Source organism: Loxodonta africana, chromosome 13 (genome assembly GCF_030014295.1).
Source record: "Loxodonta africana isolate mLoxAfr1 chromosome 13, mLoxAfr1.hap2, whole genome shotgun sequence".
Lineage (NCBI taxonomy): Eukaryota > Metazoa > Chordata > Mammalia > Proboscidea > Elephantidae > Loxodonta > Loxodonta africana.
The window spans coordinates 10,848,183-10,871,801 of NC_087354.1; the positions used below are offsets into that span (position 1 = coordinate 10,848,183).

Here is a 23,619-nt window from a genome sequence, read left to right on the forward strand (position 1 = left end):
ACGTGATCTCGCCCAGACGTTCAACAAAGACGTTCAACAAATGTGCTTTTCTTAAACATTTACAAAGAGAAACATGGCAAGAGAAAAAAAAAAAAATGGATGCAAAATTGAACTACAAATGGACCAAACCAAACCAAGCTGGTTGCCATAGAGTCGATCCTGACTCATGGTGACCCCATGTGTTTCAGAGTAGAACTGCACTCCATAATTAATGCTGCTGTGTTGCCGTTATGTGCTGGAGAGTCTATTCCGACTCAGAGCGACTCTATGGGACAAAGTAGAACTACCCTCTAGGGTTTCCTAGTCTGTACTCTTTACCGGAGCAGATCACAAGGTCTTTTCTCCCACAGAGCTGCTGGTGGGTTTGAACTGCCAACCTTTCAGTTAGCAGCCGAGTACTTAACCATTCTGCTACCAGGGCTCTCAAATTGTGTGTGTGTGTGTGATGTTTGTCTACAAGGGTGTTAAAGATCACCAAGACTGACAATGTCTTGTGGGCTCATATGCCCTTGCTGGGTATGTAAACTAGTTATAAAACCTTTCCAGAATGTAATTTGGCTAATATACCAAAATATAAAATACACATTTCCTTGGACACTGCAATTTCACTCCTAAGAATTTATTCTAAGAAAATAATTGAGCAAATGCTCAAATATGAATGTAGAAAAGAAACAGCACTTACCATCTTGTTAGAAAATTTCAAACCTATACCTTGTAATTATTAACTTATCAAACTTATCAAAATGTCTGGAGTAACACATGGTGCACAGTTATGGATACTGCCTAGACATAACCAAACACTTCATGGGAGTGATTTACTGGGTTTGAAGGCTAAAGACCATAGTCTCGTGGGACAGTTCCATCAACTGGCATAACATAGTTCATAAACTATGTTTTACATTCTAGTTTGGTGAGTAGTGTCTGGGGTCTATGTTCTACATTCTAGTTTGGTGAGTTGTGTCTGGGGTCTTAAAAGCTTGTGAGTAGCCATCTAAGATACAACTAATACTAGTCTGGAACAAAAGAGAATGAAGAAAACCAAAGACTTGAAGAAGAAACTAGTTCACAGGACTAACAATCTACATGAACCACAGCCTTGTCTAGCCTGAAACCAGAAGAACTAGATGGTGCCTGACTACCACTAATGACCTTTCTGATCAGGGACACAATAGAAGGTCCTGGATAGAAAGGGAGAAAAATGTAGAACAAAACTCAAATTCCTAAAAAAGGCCAGACTTACTGGACTGATAGAGACTAGAGGAACCCCTAAGACTATCACTCTAAGATACTCTTTGAATGTGGAATTGAAGCCACTCCCAGTGGACACCTTTTATCCAAATAATAGATTGGCTTATAAAATAAACACTATCACCAGTGAGTACTGTTCTCCCTTAAATAATCAACTATATGAGACCAGTCAACATTTACCCTAAAACAAAGATGAGAAGGTAAGGAGGGGCAGGGAAGCTAGATTAATGGAAACAGAACAAACAGAATGGAAATAATGAGAATGCTGACACATTGTGAAAAATGTAGCCAGTGCCATGGAGCAATCTGTAAAAAAATTGTTAAATGTGAACCTAATTTGCTGTGTAAATTTTCACCTAAAACACGATAAAGTATTTTTTAAAAAAACGCCTAGAGTATTTCATAGCAGTACATTAAAAATATTTTTAATAACATTCATTCTTACTGGTTCCTCTTGATCCCAGTTCTCTCTGAATGCTAGTGATAGTTAAATGGCCGAGCTTCTCAAGGCAATGGAGTCATGGGGAGACCAATGTGAGTCAGCTCTGAATGTATGTGTGTGGGGGTATATAAATGTACACACATGCACACACGTGCACACACATACATATATATATTAATTGTAACTTATAGCATTAGTATAACATTACAGGAGAAGCTCACGGCCCCAAGCTGCTAATTCATTCCTTTGTATACATTCGCCCTAGTTGGACTGTGTGCCTATGTCTTCACAGTAGTCGTAACCCTCGTGGACTTCAGTATTTCACCTCACAGGTCACAAGCATTTTTCCTCATTAATGGATAATAATGTAACATATCCTCCCTGACTTTTCTCTGTTAATGGACTTCATTATTCTCCCAAGTTTTTATTATTACAAAAATACAACCATCTTCACATGTGGCACTTTCTTCTTTTGCAGTACTGCCCTGGCATGGTTCCAGAAGTGAGAGCACATCACAGGCATGAACAATTTTATGGCTTTTTATCTGAAACGCTTTCCCAAAGAGATGGATCAGTTTACAAGTGGCCAGTCAGGATCAAGGGTGGCAGCTCCCCTCCCGGCTTGCCAGCAGCAATGTCGTTACTATTTTGCTTTTTTAAAAAATTAAATTTAATTTCTTTTATTTTTGTTACTATTTTGGAGCCCTGGTGGAACAGTGGTTAAGAGCTCAACTGCTAACCAAAAGCTCAGCAGTTTGAATATACTAGCAGCTCCTCGCAAACCCTGTGGGGCAGTTCTACTGTGTTCTGTAGGGTGGCTATGAGTTGGAATCAACTTGCCTGCAACAGGTTTGGTTTTTGGTTTTGGTTACTATTTTGCTACATTAATAGATGGGGGGAAAAAGCCCAGAATCTACAAGAACAGTTCAAGAACCAATAAGTGAGGTCAGCAAGGTTGCAGAATACAGGATCAACACCCAAAAATGAATCAACTTTCTATCATATTATCAATCCTATCTACTAACAATGAACATGCAGAAGTGGAAATTAAAAACACAATTGAAATTAAAAACCATTTACCATCACTCCCAGGAAAATAAAATACTCAGCCATACACTTAATGAAACATGTATAGGATCTATATACTGAAAATTACAGACTGTGGATGAAACAAATGAAAGAAGACCCAAATAAATGGGGAGACATACCATGTTCATGGATCAGAGGACTTGACATAGTAAAAATGTCAATCCTCCCTAAATGGATTTTTTTGTTTGTTTGTTTAATGCTACTGTTTAATCCAATGCCTATCAAAATCCCAGCAAGGATTTTGTAGACACAAACTTATTCTAAAGTTTGTATGGAAAGACAAAGCTTCTAGAATAGCTAAAATAATCTCTACCCAATATTAAGACTTACTATATCACTACAGTAATCAAGACTGTGGTATTGGCAGAGGGATAGATAAAAGATCAACGGAACTGAACAGAGAACCCAGAAATAGACCCAACTGATTTTTGACAAACATACCAAAGCAATTGAGTGGAGGGAGGGTACCTTTTTCAACAAGTGGGGCTGAAGCAATTAGGCATGTAGGCAAGAAAATGAAATCTCGACCTGAACCTCACACCCATTACAGAAACTAACTGGTGGGAGGTGTCTTTTCTGAAGTTAAGCCTGCCTGGCCTGCTATGCTGTGAGCTCCTGACCACCTGCATGTGAGGGCTGGGCCTGGAGTCACTACCCAGGTCCCATGTCCTGGGCAATAAGGAGGTCAAGCTCTTCTGAGTTTCTGACGGGGCACCCAGGCTTCTCTGTCCCTATCTGTACAGAGAAGACAAACAAGAGTGTTCTCCCATAGCCTCCAGGTGGCTCTGCTGTCCCAAGCACCTTTTCCTCATAGGAGTCCTGTGGCTGGAATAAGGCAGGGCTCAGCCTCAGCCCCCCTCAGCCCAAACCCTAGAATGCAGAGAGCCAGAGAGGCCCACCCTGTGACAGAGTAACTGGGACATGCTGTACCCTGGGGTAGCCCCTGGGAAGGCCATCAGTCATCACTTCTGGGACACAGCTTCTGATGGCCCCTCAGAGCCACCAAGGGAAGGATGAGATCACTTCCAAATCCCCATACCTGCCGACTTGGGCTCCTGGAACCTAAAGGATGCCCCCTCCTATATCCCTTAGATGTTAACTAGGAGTTTGGGATGGGGAAGGGAGCTCTGGAACTGTAGTTGTGTTCCTTTCTGGGACCCTTGGTTATCTGAATAAAGCCACTCACATGGGCCAGCTTGAGGACCTCAAGAAGACTCTGGAAATGCCCAGTCCTCCCACCTTTGTACTGAGGCTCCACCCCCTGCGGGCCAGTGATTTCTCATTTTTCTTTCAATGTCCTCCAGCCTCTGCCCTCTGTAGGCCAGAGGGACTCAGCCCGGGGCCCCTCCTCACCAGCCCACTCTCCTGAGAAAGGAGCTGGGTGGATATTGGCCTGCTACTATTTTTGCTCTGGAAAGGGTCGTTGCTGGAGCCTCACACCCCCAGATGAGTAGTGCTTTCTTCAAGTTCAGACCCCTCAAGCGAGAGAGAAAGGGCATGTCCTCCCTACCCCCGGGGGAACAAGTGAAGTCCCCCAGAAATGCTGATTTATTGAGGGAGGCTAAGGAAGAAATGTGGGGAATTTATGTGGTACTTAATGGGAAAGGCTGTAGCAAATCCCAGCCCCTTAATGTAGAAGACAGGGAGTAGGGAGAGAAGAAAAAGGATGAGAAAAGAGACACCAAAAAACAGAAATGTACAGCTTCAAATAAGCGCTTCCAATCTGTAAGAGCAGAGATTACCTTGCGTGCTGAAGCCAGCTGTGGCGTTTGGGTCCCCAGAGCTGGACTCAGTCACCTGCTGGTCTATACGCGTGACCTACAGCAAGAAACAAAGAATCGGGAGGTCTTCAGTGGGGCTAGGCTCAGGTGCCACCAGAGAAGGCACAGACAGCACCGTCCACCTCAGCAGCCCGCACTCACCACTGACCTTAAAGCTGTCCTGGCAGTCCCATGTTCTCCCCTCATTTAAGGGTGGGTGTGAAGGCAAAGGAACCCTGGTGGCCCAGTGGTTAAAGCACTTGGCTGCTGACTGAAAGGTTGGCATTTTGAACCTACCAGCCGCTCCATGGGAGAAAGATGTGGCAGGCTGCTTCCGTCAAGATTTCTAGCCTTGGAAACCCTATGGGGCAGTTCTACCCTGCTCCATAGGGTTGCTAAGAGCCAGAATCAACTTGAAAGCAATGGGTCCTTGCCAGGCCTTGAAAGCAATGGGTCCTTGCCAGGCCAAACCGGTTCTGTGACCATTTGCAATCAAAGCACCCCACACTCCCTGAAAGCCCACCAGAGCTGTGGTACCCCCTCCAGCCCACTCACCTTCCACTGATGGGCAGTTCAGAACCCACAAAGGCCCCACAGGATTCTCTGGGGTCGCCGTGCCCAGGCAGAACGTGCCTGCCCTCACTTCCAGCTGCTTTCTCTCAGCCACCCTCTCCTCCCTGTTCTCTCTCACGGAAGAGTAAGGCCACAGGGACGACCAGTCCTGAGTCCTATAATGTTCTGTGCCAGCAGAGTGTGGATGCTGACAGCATTTAATAGATGGTTATTGTCTGAACCAACCCCAAACTCCCACAGAGTTTGCAGGCCTTCTCTTTCCTGTGCCTTACAGATGGGATCCAGAGGCTGTGCCCCAGGCCACCCTCCCCACCCTGACCTCAGGGCAGGGTCAGAGGTCAGCTTGCAGAAGGGCCTGCATCCCAGGGAACATAGTGCCCAGCCTGCCGCCTTGGTGGGACCAGTACTGAGTCATCACCATGGCAGCTTTCTTCTTAAAGCGACTCAGGACTGCCTGAGAGGGGGAGGAGCAGGCACGTGGCGCTGGGGGGGTGGGGAGTTGTGGGGGTGGGGGTGGGGGTAGGGATGGGAGCCTCCTCTGCTCCTGCCTTGCCTGCCAGTCCTCTGCTCCGCCTGCCCCTTGGCTAGCACAGGGGTTCTGATCTCCACTCTAGGGTGCAGTGGCCTTGTAACTACATCTTATGTGCGCTCCCGTGGGCCCCTCTGCTATTTCAAAAAACAATTTGAGTCTTTGTGTTATTTCAGGATTTCTTTGGGGACACGCTTATAAATAATGAGCTCTGGGGAGAGCCGGGAAGGTGCCGGGAGCCCTGCGGCTTGGTCCTATTCCAGCTCAGGTAATTACATCATGCCTCCCTGGGCATCCCCACTTCAATCAGAGATCTGGCTCTTTGTCCTCCATCCTCAAGGCTCCCCAGGGCCGCAGGTGCACACAGCTGCAGGCCTCCACCAACACAAAGGGTGCGCAGAGCTGCGGCCCTCCACCAACACAAATGGTGTGCAGGGCTGCGGCCCTCCACCAACGCAAAGGGTGTGCAGGGCTGCAGCCCTCCAGCAACACAAAGGGTGTGCAGGGCTGCGGCCATCCACCAACACAAAGGGGTGTGCACGGCTGCAGCCCTCCACCAACACAAAGGGTGTGCAGGGCTGCAGCCCTCCACCAACACAAAGGGTGCGCAGGGCTGCAGTCCTCCACCAACACAAAGGGTGTGCACGGCTGCAGCCCTCCACCAACACAAAGGGTGCGCTGGGCTGCGGCACTCCACCTACACAAAGAGGTGCACAAGGCTGAGGCCCTCCAGGAACACAAAGGGTGCGCAGGGCTGCAGCCCTCCACCAACACAAAGGGTGCTCAGGGCTGCGGCCCTCCACCAACACAAAGGGGTGTGTAGGGCCGCAGCCCTCCACCAACACAAAGAGGTGCGCAGAGCTGTGGCCCTCCACCAACACAAAGGGTACGCAGGGCTGCGGCCCTCCACCAACACAAAGGGTGTGTAGGGCTGCAGCCCTCCACCAACACAAAGGGTGTGCAAGGCTGAGGCCGTCCACCAACACGAAGGGTACGCAAGGCTGTGGCCCTCCACCAACACGAAGGGTGCGCGAGGCTGTGGCCCTCCAGCAACACAAAGGGTGTGCAAGGCTGCGGGCCTCCACCAACACAAAGGGTGGCAAGGCTGCGGCCCTCCAGCAACACAAAGCGTGTGCAGTGCTGCGGCCCTCTAGCAACACAAAGGGTGCGCAGGGCTGCAGCCCTCCACCAACACAAGGGGTGCACAGGGCTGCGGCCCTCCACCAACACAAAGGGTGACCGGGCCACACTGGCAGGAGAGAGGCTCTGAGCAAGACCACACTGAGCTCAGAGTGCTGCCAGCGGGCAGGAGACCCACCGTACCTATGTTTGGACCCAGTGTATAGGCTTTAGAGTAACATTACCATACAAGTTCTCACCCAAAGAGCGAGGGCGCTGTTGCCTGCCATTCTCTTTTTGGGGAGGGAGCTGGGTGAGGAAGAATTGGCACTGTCATCGCCCCTGCCTTCTCTCCTCTGGAGTCACTATATGCCAGTAACCAAGATTGGAAACCTCTGCCAAAAGCCTGCTAAATCGCAACACAAAGAACAATGCCCTAAACCTTCGTTTCCTTCTATATCTCTTCCTGTATCTAACCTCCTACTGGACTTTTTTTTGGGCAGGAATGGGTGGCAACTTTGAACCTGCTGCCTGAAAAAGAACCTTCTGTTAATAAAGAAATAGAAATAAGAGAAATGAAATGCACCTTGGGACAAGGTCAGGAGGAAATGAGATTCATCTCATATTTCGCAGAAGCATCCCTCCGGCTCCCCTGTGGCTCCCACACGACAGTTGAATCTGGTCTGAGAGCAGACAGCTCCCGGGAGCTCGTCTATGGCCTCTGGCAAGCAGGGTGGCCAGGGTTTAATTTGAATTTGGCCTTCCCTGGTGTGAAAAGCCACTTTACTAAACTGAGGCTGCGGGGAAATGCTTCGGTTCACACAGGATTTTGGATGACACATAAAGGCAGTAGGAAGGCTGGAGAAGGATTTTATCCGTGGCCTGGAATGCAAGCTGAAATGTGGGTTTAGCAGTGAAGGCTCACACACAGCTCCTTCAGAAAGGAGAGGGCGAGAGACTGTCCAGAGAAGAGGCCCGGGAATAACTGAGCACATTCAAAGGCCCACACAGACGTATCCTCAGACAGGCTATGTTTGCTGTCATCAAAACTGAAAAACCAATTGGCATTGCGGTGAATAACCCCATTTTCTCTACACTTGCCCTGCTTTTAGAAAGCTCTGTGGCTGAGGCACCGTGTGCAAACCATGCCTTGTGTCCCAGGTTAGGAGGAGACCAGCCACCCAGAACCATGTTTATAAAGAGCTGTACTTTTGGAGGGGCCTGGTGGCCCAGTGGTTAAGAGCGAGGCTGCTAACCAATAAGACGGCAGTTTGAATCCACCAGCCACTCCCTGGAAACCCTGTGGGCAGTTCTGCTCTGTGCTGTAGGGCTGCTATGAGTCAGAATTGACTCCACGGCAACAGGTTTTTTGGGGTTTTTTTTTTTTTTTTTTTGTACTTTTGGAGTCATTACTAACAATCACGGAAAATGTGAATTGAGATCTTAGGTGAACGTCTCAAGGCAATCTTTGAAGACTTTTTTGCTTGCAAATTTTATAATGTAAAGTTTGGAAGTATAAGCCTTCGGGGTTAGCCTACCTGCCGTCATTCTCACTGGCTTCCTTTGACTGTGCTCTCTGTGCCTCCGGTTTCCCTTCCACCCACATGTTGCCACCACATTAAATTTCCTGGAGCACTGTGGCTCCTGTCAACCCCAAATGCCAAACTCTTCAAAGGCACCCAAGGTCATAAAACCTGTACCCAAACTATTTTATGGGTCCCCTTCATGCACCTTCAGCTCCAGCACCAGGGCTCCCCGCTCTCCACCTCCACCTCTGCCTGGCAGTGCTTCTACCATAGATGGTCTCCCCCTTCCTGTACCTGCCTCCTAGCCCTACCCAAATTCCAGGCCCAGTTCTTCCTCTGAAGCCCCAAAGCTCTTTATGTGCACCTGTCCAACTCCCCGGAGTTCCTGGGTGGTACAAATAGTTAATGTGCTTGGCTGCTAAATGAAAGGTTGGCAGTTCACGTCCACCCAGAGGCTCCTTGGAAGAAAGGCCCGGTGATCAGCATTGAGAACCGCATGGAGCACAGTTCTACTCTGACACGCCTGGGGTCAACTCTACAGTGACTGGCACTGGTCCCAGCACGTTAGACTGTTGGTTTGCCATCCTCTGTCCCATGGAGAACAGCACAGGCTAATGGCCCCTGGGACACAGGCTGCCATCCAGCAGGAATACCACACTTTCAATGCTCAGTAGCCGTCCTGCTAGAGAGAGACCCACTCCTCACCACCCTGCTGGAAGTGCAGTCTCAAGCCATGGGGGCGGGGAGAGCAGCACTGCCCCCCGAGTCAGGATGGAACATCTGGTGTGGCAGCTCACACAGGCAACGGGCCCAGAAGAAGATCCTCCAACAAGGTGTGCTTTCCTTCCGCGGCTTCAGTGTCTTCTGGGTGAGCGGTGGCCCCAGGCCTCCACACAGAGCTTGCGGCCCGTGAGCTGCTGTGCTGTCAGACTGCCTTCCCCTTTCCCCACAGGACAGCTGATAGCTCATTTATATTCACTTGTCCCAACAACGGGAAGCAACGAACCTCCTCCCCTCCAGGGAAAGGGGTCGTGCAGCAAAGGGGGCTGCTCCTTGCTGTCATTGTCTATGTTCTCTTCAGGTTCGGCAGGAGGGGACAGCTGGCAGCACGGCCTTCCCTCGGTGGAGGGTAATGGATTTCATTTACTTCCAGACACTCAGAGGTATCTGTGGGATTGAAAGTGTCCTGGGGCCACCAGATCAAAGAGAACCAGCCCATAGGCGTGGGTGGCCTCTCCCAGGTCTGCAGTGGTCCCTTCCTTACCAGATGCTGCCTCTGTCCCAGTGAAACAATGCCAATGTGGTTGCCTCACTGCCGTTTCTCCATCAGGCACGATGGTGCCAGACCCTTGTAAATGGGAGGTTCTGAGACAACACACACACATGCGAGGCAAGTGTCTGACCTTAAAGCTGGTCTCACTATTATGTGAAAAAAATTGCTAAGTAGAGAATTTCTAACTGTTTTGGAGAATGATTTCACATTGGCTTTAGAACCGGTACTATCATCCTCCAATATGCTGTACTCTTCAGGGAAGGAGAGTAAAACAGTGATAAAACACCAATAAAATATCTCTAGTGTCTGAGGGTGGTGTGGAGCACCAACTGCCAATTCCAATCCAGAAGCTTCTCTCCAGCACACATATGGGTCCCCTGAAGAGAAAGGATGGGGCCCCTGTTAACTGTTCCTCTCCCTTCTCCTCCCTGGGCAGCAGCTCTGAGGAGGGCCATGTGCCCACAGAGCAGTGCTCAAGGTATTCCAGATTATTCTACAGAAACCTTCCTAGAAATAGGAGTAACAAGAGCACAAAAGGGAGGACTGTGAGGCGGACCAAAGCTGGGCCCTATTTAATCTCCTACTGCTGCTGTAATAAAAAAATACCACAAGTGGGCAGCTTTAAAGAACAGGAATTTTTTGCCTCACAGTTCTGGAGGCTAGGAGCCTAAATTCAGGGTGTGACTCTAAGGGGGTCCTTTCGTCACTAGCCCGGTGAGGTCCTTGGTGTTCCTTGGCTTCCGTCTTCCCCATGTGTTTGTCTCTGTGTCTGTTCTGGTCTTTTTATAAATCAGAAGTGATTAGGTTTTGGACCCACCCTACACTGGTATGACCTCATTACTGTAACAAAGACACCCAATTTCCAAACAGAGCCAATCCACAGATACAGGGGTCAGGAATTCAGTATGTTTTGGGGGGACACAATTCAATCCTTAACAGGCCCCCAGCACAGCCACTTTCCTCTCCTCAAGGTGGTTGTAGAGAACCGTACCCCCTGGGTCTCTCCTGGTTCCTCTGGTCCATCTGCCTGCAGTCACCATCATGGCGACGCCTTGGCTGGGTACAGAGCCGTCACTCCCTCTGTGCTCTTCCCCTTCCCTACCTTTCAGAGCCTTCCCTCCATCGCTGGTCCTGTCCTGGTCCAGCCACCCCTTCACCCCATGGCCCTTCCTCCAACCACTTTGTAACATACTCAAGGCCCTACACCTACACTCTAACTACCGACCTATCTTCTCCCTTCTCGCTCTTCCAAACATCTTGAAAGAGTGGTTGGAGGGGAAGGCAACCCTGAGGACATGATAGTTGAGCTGGGATTTGACGGGCACCAAGAAGGAGGGAAGAAGAGAGCACCTTGGGCAGGGGGTGGCTGAACTTGATGCTGGGGCAGGGCAGAGGGCAGGGCCAGGGGCCCAAGAGGGGGCCGGTAGAGCCCTGGGAGCCTCCAAGGCATCTGAGTGTGCATGTCAGCAGTGCTGTGACGTGGGGCGGAGACAGTCTGCTCCGTAGGCTTCTTGGATTCTGTGGGGATCAGAACATAGGAGTGAGCACCCCTGAGAGGTTCAGGACCTTGGAGAGAGCTCGGGATTCCCACAGAGACGTCCCTGAGCCTCGAGAACCAGGGACGGGTTGGGGTGCCCCTGAGAGGGACAGGACCAATCTGTGGGGACAGAGCCCTGTGGGATAAAGACTTTGGAGGGTGATAGAGGAATTCAATCCGTAACAGCCCCCAACAGACAGGTTTCAGAGCAAGCTGAGCACCAGGGGTCTCCCAGAGCCTGGATGGCAGAAGCCAGCATTCAGGGTGGGAGGACCCAGAGGCTGTGAGGGCTGACCCCTGCGTCCACCTGACTCATCATCGAGGGGCTGCTGGAGGCCATGCGGCAGAAGTTGAGGTTAGACAGAGGTGAGGTGGCACAGAAAAGGGTGTAGACAAGTGGGTTTTGACTCCAGTGTACAACAGAATCACCTGGGGGCTCATCAAATGTAGACTGCTGGGCCTCTCCCAGAGCTTCCAAGTCAGTAGTTTGTGTGGGCTGTGCTAAGAACCTGCACTCCTGTCGCCTTCCCAGCTGCTGCTGCCACTGCACCAGGCCACACTTTGAGAACGCTTGGAGTCCACCAGTTTCAAGATGTTTGGCGGAGGGAGAAGAAAGAAGTCAGGACAGTAGTTGGAGGAGTGTAAGGCCTTCAGGATGTCACAAACTGCCATCTGGTACCCCGGAAGGAGGACTATCCCTATTGCAGATATTTTCCCTAAAGTGTGCTGAAACTCAAAGCCACTAGGCTCAGTGGCAGGGGTGTCTGGTCTTTGCTCCTGAGGATGTGAGAATTTGTCCCACAACCTCTGGCCTGTAGAGGGCGCCATGCTCTTGTTTCTAGCAGCCAGAATGTAAACTGTCTATCTACAGCCAGTCTCCTGCATCTTGTCCCTCCTCAGTCAGTGGTGGGAAAGGGCAGCCCTGCCACGTGGGCTACCCCCCAGGGGCCCTGGAGTTTTTACAGGGCCACTGAGGGCACAGGTGTGATGTCCTAGGGTCTGGGGCAGTCAGAGTCAGTCACCTACACTGGGTGGTGACAAGAGGCCCCCCACAGGTTGTGAAGGTGTCAGTGGGACCCACCTGATCTAAAGTTACCTGCACACCCTACAGGGCAGTGAGTCAGTCTGTGGATCAGGGGTGGACACCTGTTGGGAGAGCACCCCTGGCTGCCAGAAAGCCCCGGGGCCAGGTTCTAAGAGTGGTCTGTAAACCACACTGTCCTAAACCTGCACCCTTCAGAGCCTCCCAAGTGAGTTCTAGCTACACTCTGCTGCTCAGAGTTTGGGGCCCAGCCTCAGTGCGCTGCCCCAGCTGCCTGCATCTGCCATCCTACGGTCTCCCCACAGGCAGCTCCTCTGGACTCCTGGGCTTCCCACCCAGGCCAGGGCCACAACCCTCCTTGTCATGTAACCTTCGGTCTTCTGGCCTGGCCGGGCTCATTCAGTATTGATGACAATAACTATGAGCATAATGATACCAAAAAAAAGCCATGGACCCTTGCTGAGCTCAGTACTTACATATGCTGTCGCCTGTGCCGACACACTGGAGAGGCCATCCCATTTCATCCTATGAGCTTGGTTCTATGCCCCTACCCCCATTTCACAGATGAGGAAACTGAGGCTCCACGAACACATACTAAGTGCCTGTTATGGGTTGTGAGCGTGCCTGGCAACACCCAGCTCTGAGAAGGTACACCTGGGAGCTAAGGTACTTCCTGGCCCAGGCCAGGCCCAGGGATAGGAATTGCTTTCTTACCTCCCAGTCGATGGAGGCTGAGAAGTTCCTCCTGCAGCCAGAGGTCCCTGGGAACTGAAGTGGGATGTCTGAGTACCAGGATCCACCCCAGGGATCCCTGCACTTGGGTAAGAACCTACACCAGTTCCCCTGCGTCTACCCTAGGCACACTGGCCAGTACTGAATTCAGACATACCTGAGTTGCAACACAGGCCGCAGTGGCTGAGCCAGGTAGCCCAGAGGCAAAGCACCCACATGGGGGTCCCACAGCCAGGGTTGGCATCTCTTTAACACATGTATCATTGGCACCTCCCGGGAAGACTCCACTCCTTGTGCCCAGTGGCTTTGCTACACCATGGGGCTGGGACAAGCAGCACCCCAAAGGGTGCTGACAGGGTAGACAGGCGCAGACCACAGTGCCAGCATACAGCCGGCCCCTACAAGGCTGTCCTGGTGCCACATACACAACCAACTCACACCTGGGCACTGCTGCGAGGCCAGGCCAGGAAGGTCCTCAAGTGCTGCACAGGGCCCAGTCTTGTCTGGGGCCCAGCCTCACCTGGCTGGCCATGTTCTGGCTCACCACGGCCTCATAGGGCGGAGGGAGCTCGGCAGGGTAGAGCAGGCCGGGACTGCTGATGGCGACATCATACAAGGTGCTGAAGGGGGAGGGAGAAAAGTCCAGGTGCAGGCCCCTGCAAAGGAAGAAGCACACCGTGTCATCCGGAGGGAGCAGCACCCACGCTGCGGGCAACACAGAGCCCCCAGAACAGCGCCTGCCAGGCCCTCCCTCGTCCGACACTCCTCACGCTTGTGGGATAAAAGCCCAATGCACTCGGCAGTTTTAACTCTTGTTTTTTTTTCTGGAAAGATATCAACATTTTCAGCAAACTCTATGGTCCTGTCCATTAAAATTAAGATAACCATACAGCTGATTAAATCTTTAAGTAAATTTTACATGCTGTATTAATGACTATAATCCAAAAGCAGCTTTGTGTTTCAATAGAACATAACAGAGCTACTTCGCTGTGTTAGAGCTTCTTTTCCTCACACTGCAAACACACCAACAGAGAGGATCGATTTCTAGACCACTCCTCCACTCACTTGCATTCTCTACTCTCTCACCCAGTCAGTCTGCTTTTAGACCCTGCTTGACTTCTTCCCTAACACAAACGTGGCTACCTCAACTGCTGGCCTTCCACACCCCAGTCATGGAGGCAACAGGGAAGACGAACCTCTGGGCCTCGGCCGTGGGTGTGCAGGTGTACTCTGGGGGGTAGTAAGGTGGGGGTGGGATGGGGGGAGTGAACTCGTCGAAGCCCAGCGTCTGGTGGAGAACGGAGCCGTGGGGAGTCATGCAGGCAGGGTGGGCAGAACGGGGCCTCTGCGGGAAGAACTGAAAAACAGCGGGAAAGAACCAGTTAGGGCCAACTGGGACAGCTTGCATGGTTCGTGTCTACTGAAGCTCATTTTCCCTAAGCTTTAACTCTCCGTTTGGAACATTTGAGATTCAAACTGTCCCACTGTGACCATTAAGCTCTCCACCAGGAAGCGCTGTCTCCGGAGCCTCATGATTTTGGTTCCCACAATCCTACACCAAATGCCTATTTTCTGAAGAAAAACACAGTCTGAGGAGTCTTCAGTTCTATTCCCACCACTACACCTGAGTACACGCCTCCAAAGGGGCCTAACGGCCACAGTTTAAGATGGCATTCCCTAAGTGTGCTCCAAAACCCAGACCCACAAGATATTCCAAGGCTTCCGCTCCAAAAAAAGTCTATGTTGTTGTTGTTAGGCGCCGTCAAGTCAGCTCCGACTCATAGCGGCTCGAAGTACAACAAAAGGAAACACTGCCTGGCCCTGCATCATCCTCACCATCATTGTTGCCACTGTGTCAGTCTATCTTGTTGAAGGTCTTCCTCTTTCTCGCTGACCCTCTACTCTACCGAGCATGATCTTCTTCTCCAGGGGCTGGGCCCTCCTGGTAACATGTCTATGACATGTGAGACGAACTCCTGCCATCCTCGCTTTTAAATCTATACAGTCAAATATTTGTGGAATGCCACAGACTGCGCTCCCTTCCTGGAGCACTGCAACGTGCACAGTGTGCTCAAGGCCCCAAGAAGGCCTGTGCTGAAAATCTCTTTAACTTTGTTTAACCAGTAACCCAACATTGCTCAAATATTTAATTATGGACACCTTAAGGTGGCACAGTGGTTAAAGTGCTTGGCTGCTAACTGAAAATCTGTGGTTTGAACCCACTAGCTGCTCTGAGGGAGAAAGATGTGGCAGTCTGCTTCCGTAAAGACTGCAGCCTTGGAAACCCTGTGGGGCAGTTCTACCTGTCCTATAGGGTCACTCTGAATTGGAATTGACTCCATGGCAATGGGTATGGGTTGGACATTTTGTAGAACATCACTCTGAGGGAAAAGAGCTCCAGAATGTTCTGTAGGGTGGTCTTAAAAACTGAAGTCCTGCTTGAGTGAACTGAGAGATATCAGTCACTTAACAAAACGCATGCTGTCTAGCTAGTTTTCTGTTTCTGCTCATGAAAAGTCCTGACCTGTAACTATCCTGTCTGTACCTCGGATCTCTGTTCCCCAGAGGCTACCGGGGAATGGAGTTGCCTGAGACGAGAGCTCCACTTGCAGTCAACAGCTCCCTGGAGTGCCTACAGGTGAGGAAAGCCCCAGTGCCTTCCCAGCTCCGCGCTCTGCCCTCAAGGGACTCCCCATGGCATGGAAGGAGGGAAGGAAAGGAGCAAGGGTGAATACGACTCTATCAGGCCACGCAAGGACAGCTCCATTAGGCAATGGTGAGCTCTTCAAGCGCCGTGCTGAAACCTGGGGTCCACAAAGGTTGATGAAGAAGATGACACTGGAATGGGTGTTGGAAGCTTGGTAGGATTTCAACAGGTGGGCTGCCAGGAAGGCACTCAGGAGCAAGAAGAAGAGGTGATGAGAGAAAGGTATGTGTACCAAAAGCAGCAGATAAGGCTCTAGCAGTTGCGGGTTAATTCTGGAGAGACTGGAGAGCCAGGGAGGGTGAAGGAAGTGCCTTCTACAGCACTGGGCAGGGTGGGCTGGAGTGGGTGGAGACTGGGGCAGTAGAACATTTTTGCACCAGTTACAGGGGAGGTCATGATCTGAATATGGTCAAATGCTGGGAAATTCCAGTGCTGCCATCTGATGGAGAAAGAGCTTGGCCACATCTAACCACGTAACACAGTCAGACTGAAGAAGTCTCCTGTGTGGTCTCGGTCTTCTTCGCACACAGAGCACGTTCGTTGCCTCTCCAGCTGGTCTGACCTGCGTCTTTGTCTAATTGTCTAAAAGGGAGTGAAACAATGGCTACAAACAGGTCTAATACGTCTGCCCTCCTCTACCTTGGCGCTTACGGCACAAAGCTGAGTGGCTGGAACCAGAGTCAATGTCCTTGAGGTCTAACAGGGAAATATTTTACATTAGTCTCTATCAAATCAGAAAGATCAATACCATACTCAGGAAAAGCTAATGAAATGCAGAAGGCAAAAATCACGCTCCTATTCAAGGAACACTTCCACTAGGGATAAGAACAACAAGCCCCTTCACAAGCATGTCTAAGAGCTCCAGCTGGTCTTACTAGCAGGCTTAAATGAGGGGATGCTGCTGTGCACCAGGGGCTTTGTAAGGTTAAGCAGTAGGCTCCACACCCGCTCTAAGCCCCTGACTACCCTCCCAGTGTGTGCTGGCCACCTTCATGGAAGCGTCTCAGGCTCAGCAAGTGTCACACCAAGCCTTTACCTTTGCTTCTCATCCTCCCCGGTGAGACGCCTGCCAGTCATGCTTAACATCTTTCCTCCCTTCCCTGCCATCAATGTCTGTGAAATGAGGGCAGGGTCTGTCTCTCAGCTCAAGGTCACCATCTCTACACTCTGCTCTATGACGTTGGGGCTGGAAGTCTGCAAACCTCATTTCTCAGACTACCTTGCCAGCCGGCTCCTGCTAGGTTCTGCCAACGGGGGGCGCTAGAGGGACAGTAGAAGGCAGGAAGCTGGGAGAGCCTGCTCCTCCCTCACTCCTTCCCTTTTGTTCTCCCAGCCCTAAGGGGAGGTAGCTGCTTCCCGTGGTTATTAATCCCTGGGTAACCTCAAGCACCTCTTTTGCTCCTTCAGCTTTCCACACCAGACTAACCAACAACGTATTACCTTGTTGAAATCCTGAGGTGATTCTTTTCCCACCTGAGTCCTGACAGCCCAGGGCCCTGTCTGTCTTAACCCCACATACTCCCTGTGCCTCATCTGGTGCCTTGCTCACTGAAGAGGAGACAGGCTCCTCCTCGCTGTCACGCCTCTGCTCAGCCCTGCTCAGCCCTGCTCACCCCGTCTTTGTAGGAGCATCTAACATGTCTCTCCACCTTGATTCCTTCCTCTTGAATCCAGTCACCGTTATGCTAGTAAAGTTACTTTTAAACCAATCTGGTGAGGCCCCGTCTATACCTTGCCACATGAGACCCTCGCTCATGAAGTTCCAGTGATGTCCAGCTTCCTGCCCTCCAGCCAACTCATGTCAAGGATTTCATTTTACTTGGATCCACAATTAATGCCCATGCAAGCAGCAGTCAAGAAATCAAACAACATATTGTGTCGGGTAAATCTGCTGCAAAACACCTCTTTAAAGTGTTAAAAAGCAAAAACGTCACCTTGAGGACTAAGGTACACCTGACAATTGCCTCATGCATGTGAAAGCTGGACAATGAATAAGGAAGACCAAAGAAGTGACTCCTTTGAATCGTGGTGTTGGTGAAGGATACTGAATACACCAAGGGCTGCTAGAGGAATGAACAAATCTGCCTTGCAAGAAGTACAGCCAGAGTGCTCCTTGGAAGTGAAGATGGCGAGACTTCGTCTCATGTACTTTGGGCATGTTATCAGGAGGAGTCAGTCCTGGAGAAGGACATCATGCTTGTTAAAGCTGGGGGTCAGCAAAAAAAGAGGAAGACCCTCAATGAGATGGATTGGCACAGTGGCTGCAACAATGGGCTCAAACATACCTACTATTGTGAGGATGGCACAGGATCAGGCACTGTTTTGTTCTGTTCTATATAAGGTCACTATGAGTCAGAGCCGACTCAATGGCACCTACAGCTAACAGCACCTTGGCACATGAGACTCTTAAACTTGCTGAGTCCCAGTGAGTGTCCAGCTTCCTGCCCTCCAGCCAACTCATGCTACAAAACTCCTCCCTGCTCTGAACACACAGTGCTCCATCACAATCCCAAATAGCAAACACATTTTGCTGCCTTTCTGGATCCCCCCCCAGCTCTCTCCTGGCAACCTCCCAGCCACCCTTCAAGACCCAGCATAAATGCCCCTGACTCTGGAAAGCTGTCCCCTTGGACAGGCCACACTGTCCGCACCTAGCAGTGCTCCGCAGCCTCACACATAAGCAGTTATGGCCAGGTATGAAGTGTAACTCCACCTCAGGCTCTAAATTGTCCCTTCTTCCTGAGCTGGTTCTGATCATCCAGGGTCAGGTGTACCCTCCTTGTTTAATCGTGTGGTGATCCTGGACCCCATGAGCAAAGGTACACCTATGTCTGGTGCGTGAAGTGCTGCTGGTACCTGGCTCAGTTGTTCACACACCTGCTGTGACCACCATGGCACCCAGGTCTCATAACCCACATAGCAGGAGTGTGCAATTTAGACCCTGTGGTGAGAATCCCATTCTTATACGCCAATTCTGGAGAAAGGGAGATCCAGCTTAGACGTGTTCCGTCCTTCAGGGGTGACCTGGAAGCCAGGCAGCACTGGGAACTGAGGTATCTGGCCTAGGGCAGCTTTCCAAGGCCCACTGAACACACAAAACCAAACCCGTTACCATCAAGTTGATTCTGATTCATAGAGACTCCACAGAACAGAGAACCATAGGGTTTTCAAGGAGCGGCTGGTGGATTTGAACTGCCAACATTTTTGCTTAGCAGCTGAACTCTTAACCACTGTACTACCAGGGCTCCATACACACAGAAAACTACACAGAGCCCCTAAAATTTGATTCTGTCTGAATGGCCCTGAGACTGGGGTCTGAGGAAGAGCACAAAGAGGTCAAGGGGCTTCAGGGCTGAGAATCAGAAGGCCAGTTCTCAAGGCCCAGCCTGACTGTGAGGGGCCCACATGACTGTGGGTGCATTACAGACCCCTCTGAGTCTCATCCCCTCTTCCCTGTCCCCACCTGAGCCTGTCATACTGAGAAACACCATTTCTCAGGCACAGACTCATGTCAGAGAGACCCCATGCCATCTCCTGTCATAGGGGTAGGGAGTTGTGGGCTGGTGGGGTCAGGGGAGGTGCTTCCTCCTGACCTGGGGTGGGATGTGAGAATGGCCCGGGATATGGAGGGCTGGGGCCCCAGGACTGGCCATTTACCTCCTCCACTGGGCCTCTGACCAGCCTTACCCTCCCTGGTTCACTGGAAACAGAGTACCCTTCCCTAGCCTCCTGCCACATCCTGGTTCTGGAAGTGAGCACGCATGCCTTAGGATTTTCCATAAGACTAAGAGATACAGGGGAAAACCCTCTTCCCCTGCCCCTCCTCAGACCTGGCAGCAGTAACAGGATGATCACTATAGTAAAGGTTTCTGAATCGACCTCCCCATAGCCAACCCTCCAGGTGAGCTGCTGTCTGCCCTGAACTCCCAGCCCCAAGAGGGTGCTTGAGGCTCCCTGCTGCCCTCCGTTTCCACCACACCTGCCACCTGCCCAGGGGAGTCCCACACTTACCCAGGGCTGCATGCGTGTGCTCCCACACAGGTCAATGCCAGCTTTAGTTACTGTTGTAACTGCATAATGAGGTATGAATGCAGGCAGAAAAAGTTGTTCTTTCTACGAAAACCAAGTGGAATGCTTTGGAAAGACTTGATAAAAAACAGTAGTTAAGAAGAAATGGCTGTTCAATTAGGACTGGGTGAGACAGCAGCAAGAAAACAGAGAAGAGTCCTAACAGTCTGGGGAGTTCTGCGTTCAGACTGCTTTCCACGTCTCACTCCAGTTCAAAGGAGCTGAATCTGGAAATCATAGATGGCAGAGTTCCCATGAAGTTTATGCGAGAAATACAACCCGTCATCAAAGAGGCCCATCATCAAAGAGGAGGTCATGGCACCGAATCAGAAGACCAATGGGTAGATGCTCATTTATGCATTTAAAGTTGAAATAAAATGTTTATAGTGTGCAGGCACCATTGCTATGATTGTCCGCTGTAGCCAGCTTGTTAGATTGGTCAGCTGCCTTCAGCCGTGATCTGGTCCTTAAGTGGCACCTACTATCCAGAGAAGTCTTTGCCAAGTCCAGGCCTTAAGGAAGGCCACCGTGGATATAGGAGGGCCAGTCTCAGCAGGGTGGGGGATGAAGGGGGGAGAGGCGACAATACTGGAGAATGTGGGCTGATTCTGGGGTGCCTGGGGGTGATGTTACACCCCTGACAGCCTGTACCCCTTAGTAGCTTCTGCGTCAAGCACAGTTACCCCACTGTGGAGGGCACAGAGCCCCATTCGTACTTTCTAACAAAGCTCCACTTTATAAGGCGATGGCTAGAGGTAAAAAAAAAAAAAAAAAAAAGACAATAATAAAAGAAGAAGTTAACAAGCAATGAAGACGCAGGTAATAGCATATGAAGTCCCTTCAGCTGAAGTGGCTGCCATAAGCTAAGTGCAGAGGAAAATAATGTCATGTAAGAATGAGACTGCATTTAAAAATGAAATAAAATGAGATTATAGACACTTATGAGATAAAACGCTTTCTCCACTAAACTATATCAATAAGCTGCATTGTATAATCAGATTGCTGGTTGCCACCATATCCAAGCATATCAGGATAATTCTGCCTTACAAATTCTGACAATAGGCACAGCACTTGGCATCTCGTGTATACACACTCATTCAGTCACATTAGTTCCAACAATTGCTAACTACTGGAAATTCTCATCCACAGAGATAAGAAAGGAATGATGGGCTCTCTGGAGGCTTTGTTCTTACCATCTTTGATTCTCTAGCAGCACTTGACATACAGCAAAACTCATGAAATGTTTGCTGACTAAATGAATGTGTGAAGAAGCAAATAAAAATGAGTGAATAAATCAGCATATAACACAAAATTGTGACTCTTCTGAAAAGTGGTTATATCTAGAGTTTTATTCTATTGCATAAATTCTTCACATACAAGCCATAGTAGAAATCAGGACTGAGGTATCCTGTCTAACCTTTAGGAGGAGGGAGGGGGGCTGGGGAAGTGGGAGAAGAGAAGGCAGCTTGTCTGTGCTCATGTGGTGGTACTGGGCTGCCCAGGCACACAGAGTTGCCCCTTTGTGCAAATTAGAGTGAGGTGCCCCTTCCTATGGCAGGGCCCATGGCTCGGCAAGCAGACTGGTTTCATTTCTGACCCCAGCACCCCATGCAGTGAACTGCTCAACCAGGGGCCTGGCAGGGCAGTGGACATGAGGCCTGGAGCAGCCTACAGGTTCTTAGACATGATGTTCCTGCAGGGTCCTGTTCTTCTTTTTGAGAAAAGAAGTTAGTGTGAACCTATCAAGAAATGGGTGGTAAGAGGGCTTCTCCATCCTTGTTCACAAAGTGTCCTTCCCTCCAATACTGCTCTCATCATAAATTAGCGCTTCTCACTTTGAAGGCTTTAGATAAAAATAAATATCAGAATGAAGAGTTAGTACAACAAGAGCCACAACTGACTCAAAAAAATGGCAATGGGGAAGATAAAGAACATGGAACTAGTAGTGAGCAGCATACCTTATATAAATTTAAATACAGAGGGTAATGAAAATGGGATAGGTTGATGTGATTTAAATATTAAGGATTATTGAAAGAGAAAGGACATACTAGAGGGGAAAAACCCTAAGAGCCTAGAACACAGTGTTTTAAACTAGCTCGGGAAAACCCAAGAGTTGGCCATGGTGTGGAAGAAGGGGCAGGGAAGTGAAAGCACTCCAGAGGGAAGCCTTGGCAAGGAAAAAAAACCATGTTTGGGAAAGCATAAACATCAAGAGAATCCTTCCTTTCTGTAGTTGGGTGATTAATGAACAAAAAAAGTTCTTTAAAGCTGGGAAACACACACTAACATAAACAATACATACACGCTCAACACATTTTATTTTAACTTAAAACATAAATACATGGACAAATTCCTAGAAAGACACAAAGTGTCAAAACAGACTGGAGAAGAAATATAAAATCTGAATATATCCATAACAAATAAAGAGATTGAATCAGTAATCAAAAAAACTATGCACAAAGAAAAGTCCAGGCCCAGATGGCTTCACTGGGGAATTCTACCAAACATTTAAAGAAGAATTAGTATAAATTACTCAAAAATTCTTCCAAAAAAAAAAAAAAAAAACGAACAGAAGAGGAGGAAACACTTCCAAACTCATTGTATGAGGCCAGTGTTACTCTGATAGATAAAAAGAAGATTATACATCATGGTGAAGTGGGATTTATCTTAGGAATGAAAGGGTGGTTGCACACCTGAAAATCAATTAATGCTCTACACTGTACAAATAGTGTAGAGAACAAAAACCAACACAATTTCATGATAAAAACACTCAACAAACTGGAATAGAAGGGAGCTTCCTCAATCTGATAAAGGGCACCCACAGCTAACATCATACTTAATGGTGAAAGATGGAAAGCTTTCTCCCCAAGACAAGAACAAGACAAAGATGTCTGCTCTCATCACTTCTGTTCAACATTGTACTGGAGGTTCTAGTCAGGGAAATTAAGCAAGAAAATTAAATAAAAGGCATCCAGGTTGAAAGGCAATACATAAATCTAACCTTATTTACAGATGACACAATCTTGTATATAAAAAATCCTAAGGAGTCCACACACATACACATGATTTATTTCACTTGGTACATCACATAGACTTAATATTGTTAAGATGGCAATACTCCCTAAACTGAACCACAGAGTGAACACAATCACTATCAAAATCTCAGCTGGTTTTGCAGAAACGGATGCTAAAAGTTCATATGGAAATTCAAGGGACATAAAAGAGCTGAATAGTCTTGAAAAAGAACAAATTTCCCATTTTTAAAACTCACTACAAACTACAATAAACAATACAGTGTGGTCGTGGCACAAGGACAGACATATAGATCAATGTAATAGAATTGAGAGTCCAGAAATAATCAATAGTGCCAAGACAATTCAATGAGGGAAAGAATAGTCTTTTCCATAAATGGCGCTAGGACAACTGAATCTCCATACGCAATAAAGTTGGACCCCCTAACTCACATCATATACAAAAACTAACTCAAAAAGTTTCAAACACCTAAGTGTAGGAGCTAAAACTGTAAAACCCTTAGAAGAAAACATAGGAACAAATTTTCATGACCTTGTATCAGCCAATGGTTTCCTAGATATGACACCAGAAGCAACCAAAATGGGGGGTGGGGATGGATAAACTGCACTTCCTCAAAATAAAAGCTTTTGCTCTTCAAAGGACATCAACAAGAAAGTGAAAATACAACCCACAGGGTGGGAGGAAATATAAGTAAATCTTATATCTGATAAGGGACTTGTATCAAGAATATGTAAAGAACTCTTACAACTCAATAATAAAAACGCAAATGACCCAATCTGAAAGGAATTTGTATATCTTTGGAGAAACATTTACTCAAAACATTTCTCCAGAGAAGATATACAAATGGTCAGTGAGTGCATGAGAACATGTTCAACATCATTAACCACCAGGGAAATGCAAGTCAAAACCACAAAGAGATACCACTTCACATCCACTAGGAT

General features: G+C 49.0%; 1 protein-coding gene across 1 annotated transcript in view; it reads right to left on the minus strand.

The window, feature by feature from the left end:
- Nucleotides 1–23,619, minus strand: part of ENTREP2 (endosomal transmembrane epsin interactor 2) — a 613,337-nt gene that overhangs the window by 8,053 nt on the left and 581,665 nt on the right. Inside the window, exons 6-8 of the mRNA XM_064296181.1 lie at nucleotides 14,067–14,227; nucleotides 13,391–13,526; nucleotides 4,522–4,597 (exon numbers count right to left, since the gene is read on the minus strand). Of these exons, the coding sequence (XP_064152251.1) occupies nucleotides 4,522–4,597; nucleotides 13,391–13,526; nucleotides 14,067–14,227 (373 nt within the window). The remainder of the gene's footprint in view (nucleotides 1–4,521; nucleotides 4,598–13,390; nucleotides 13,527–14,066; nucleotides 14,228–23,619) is intronic.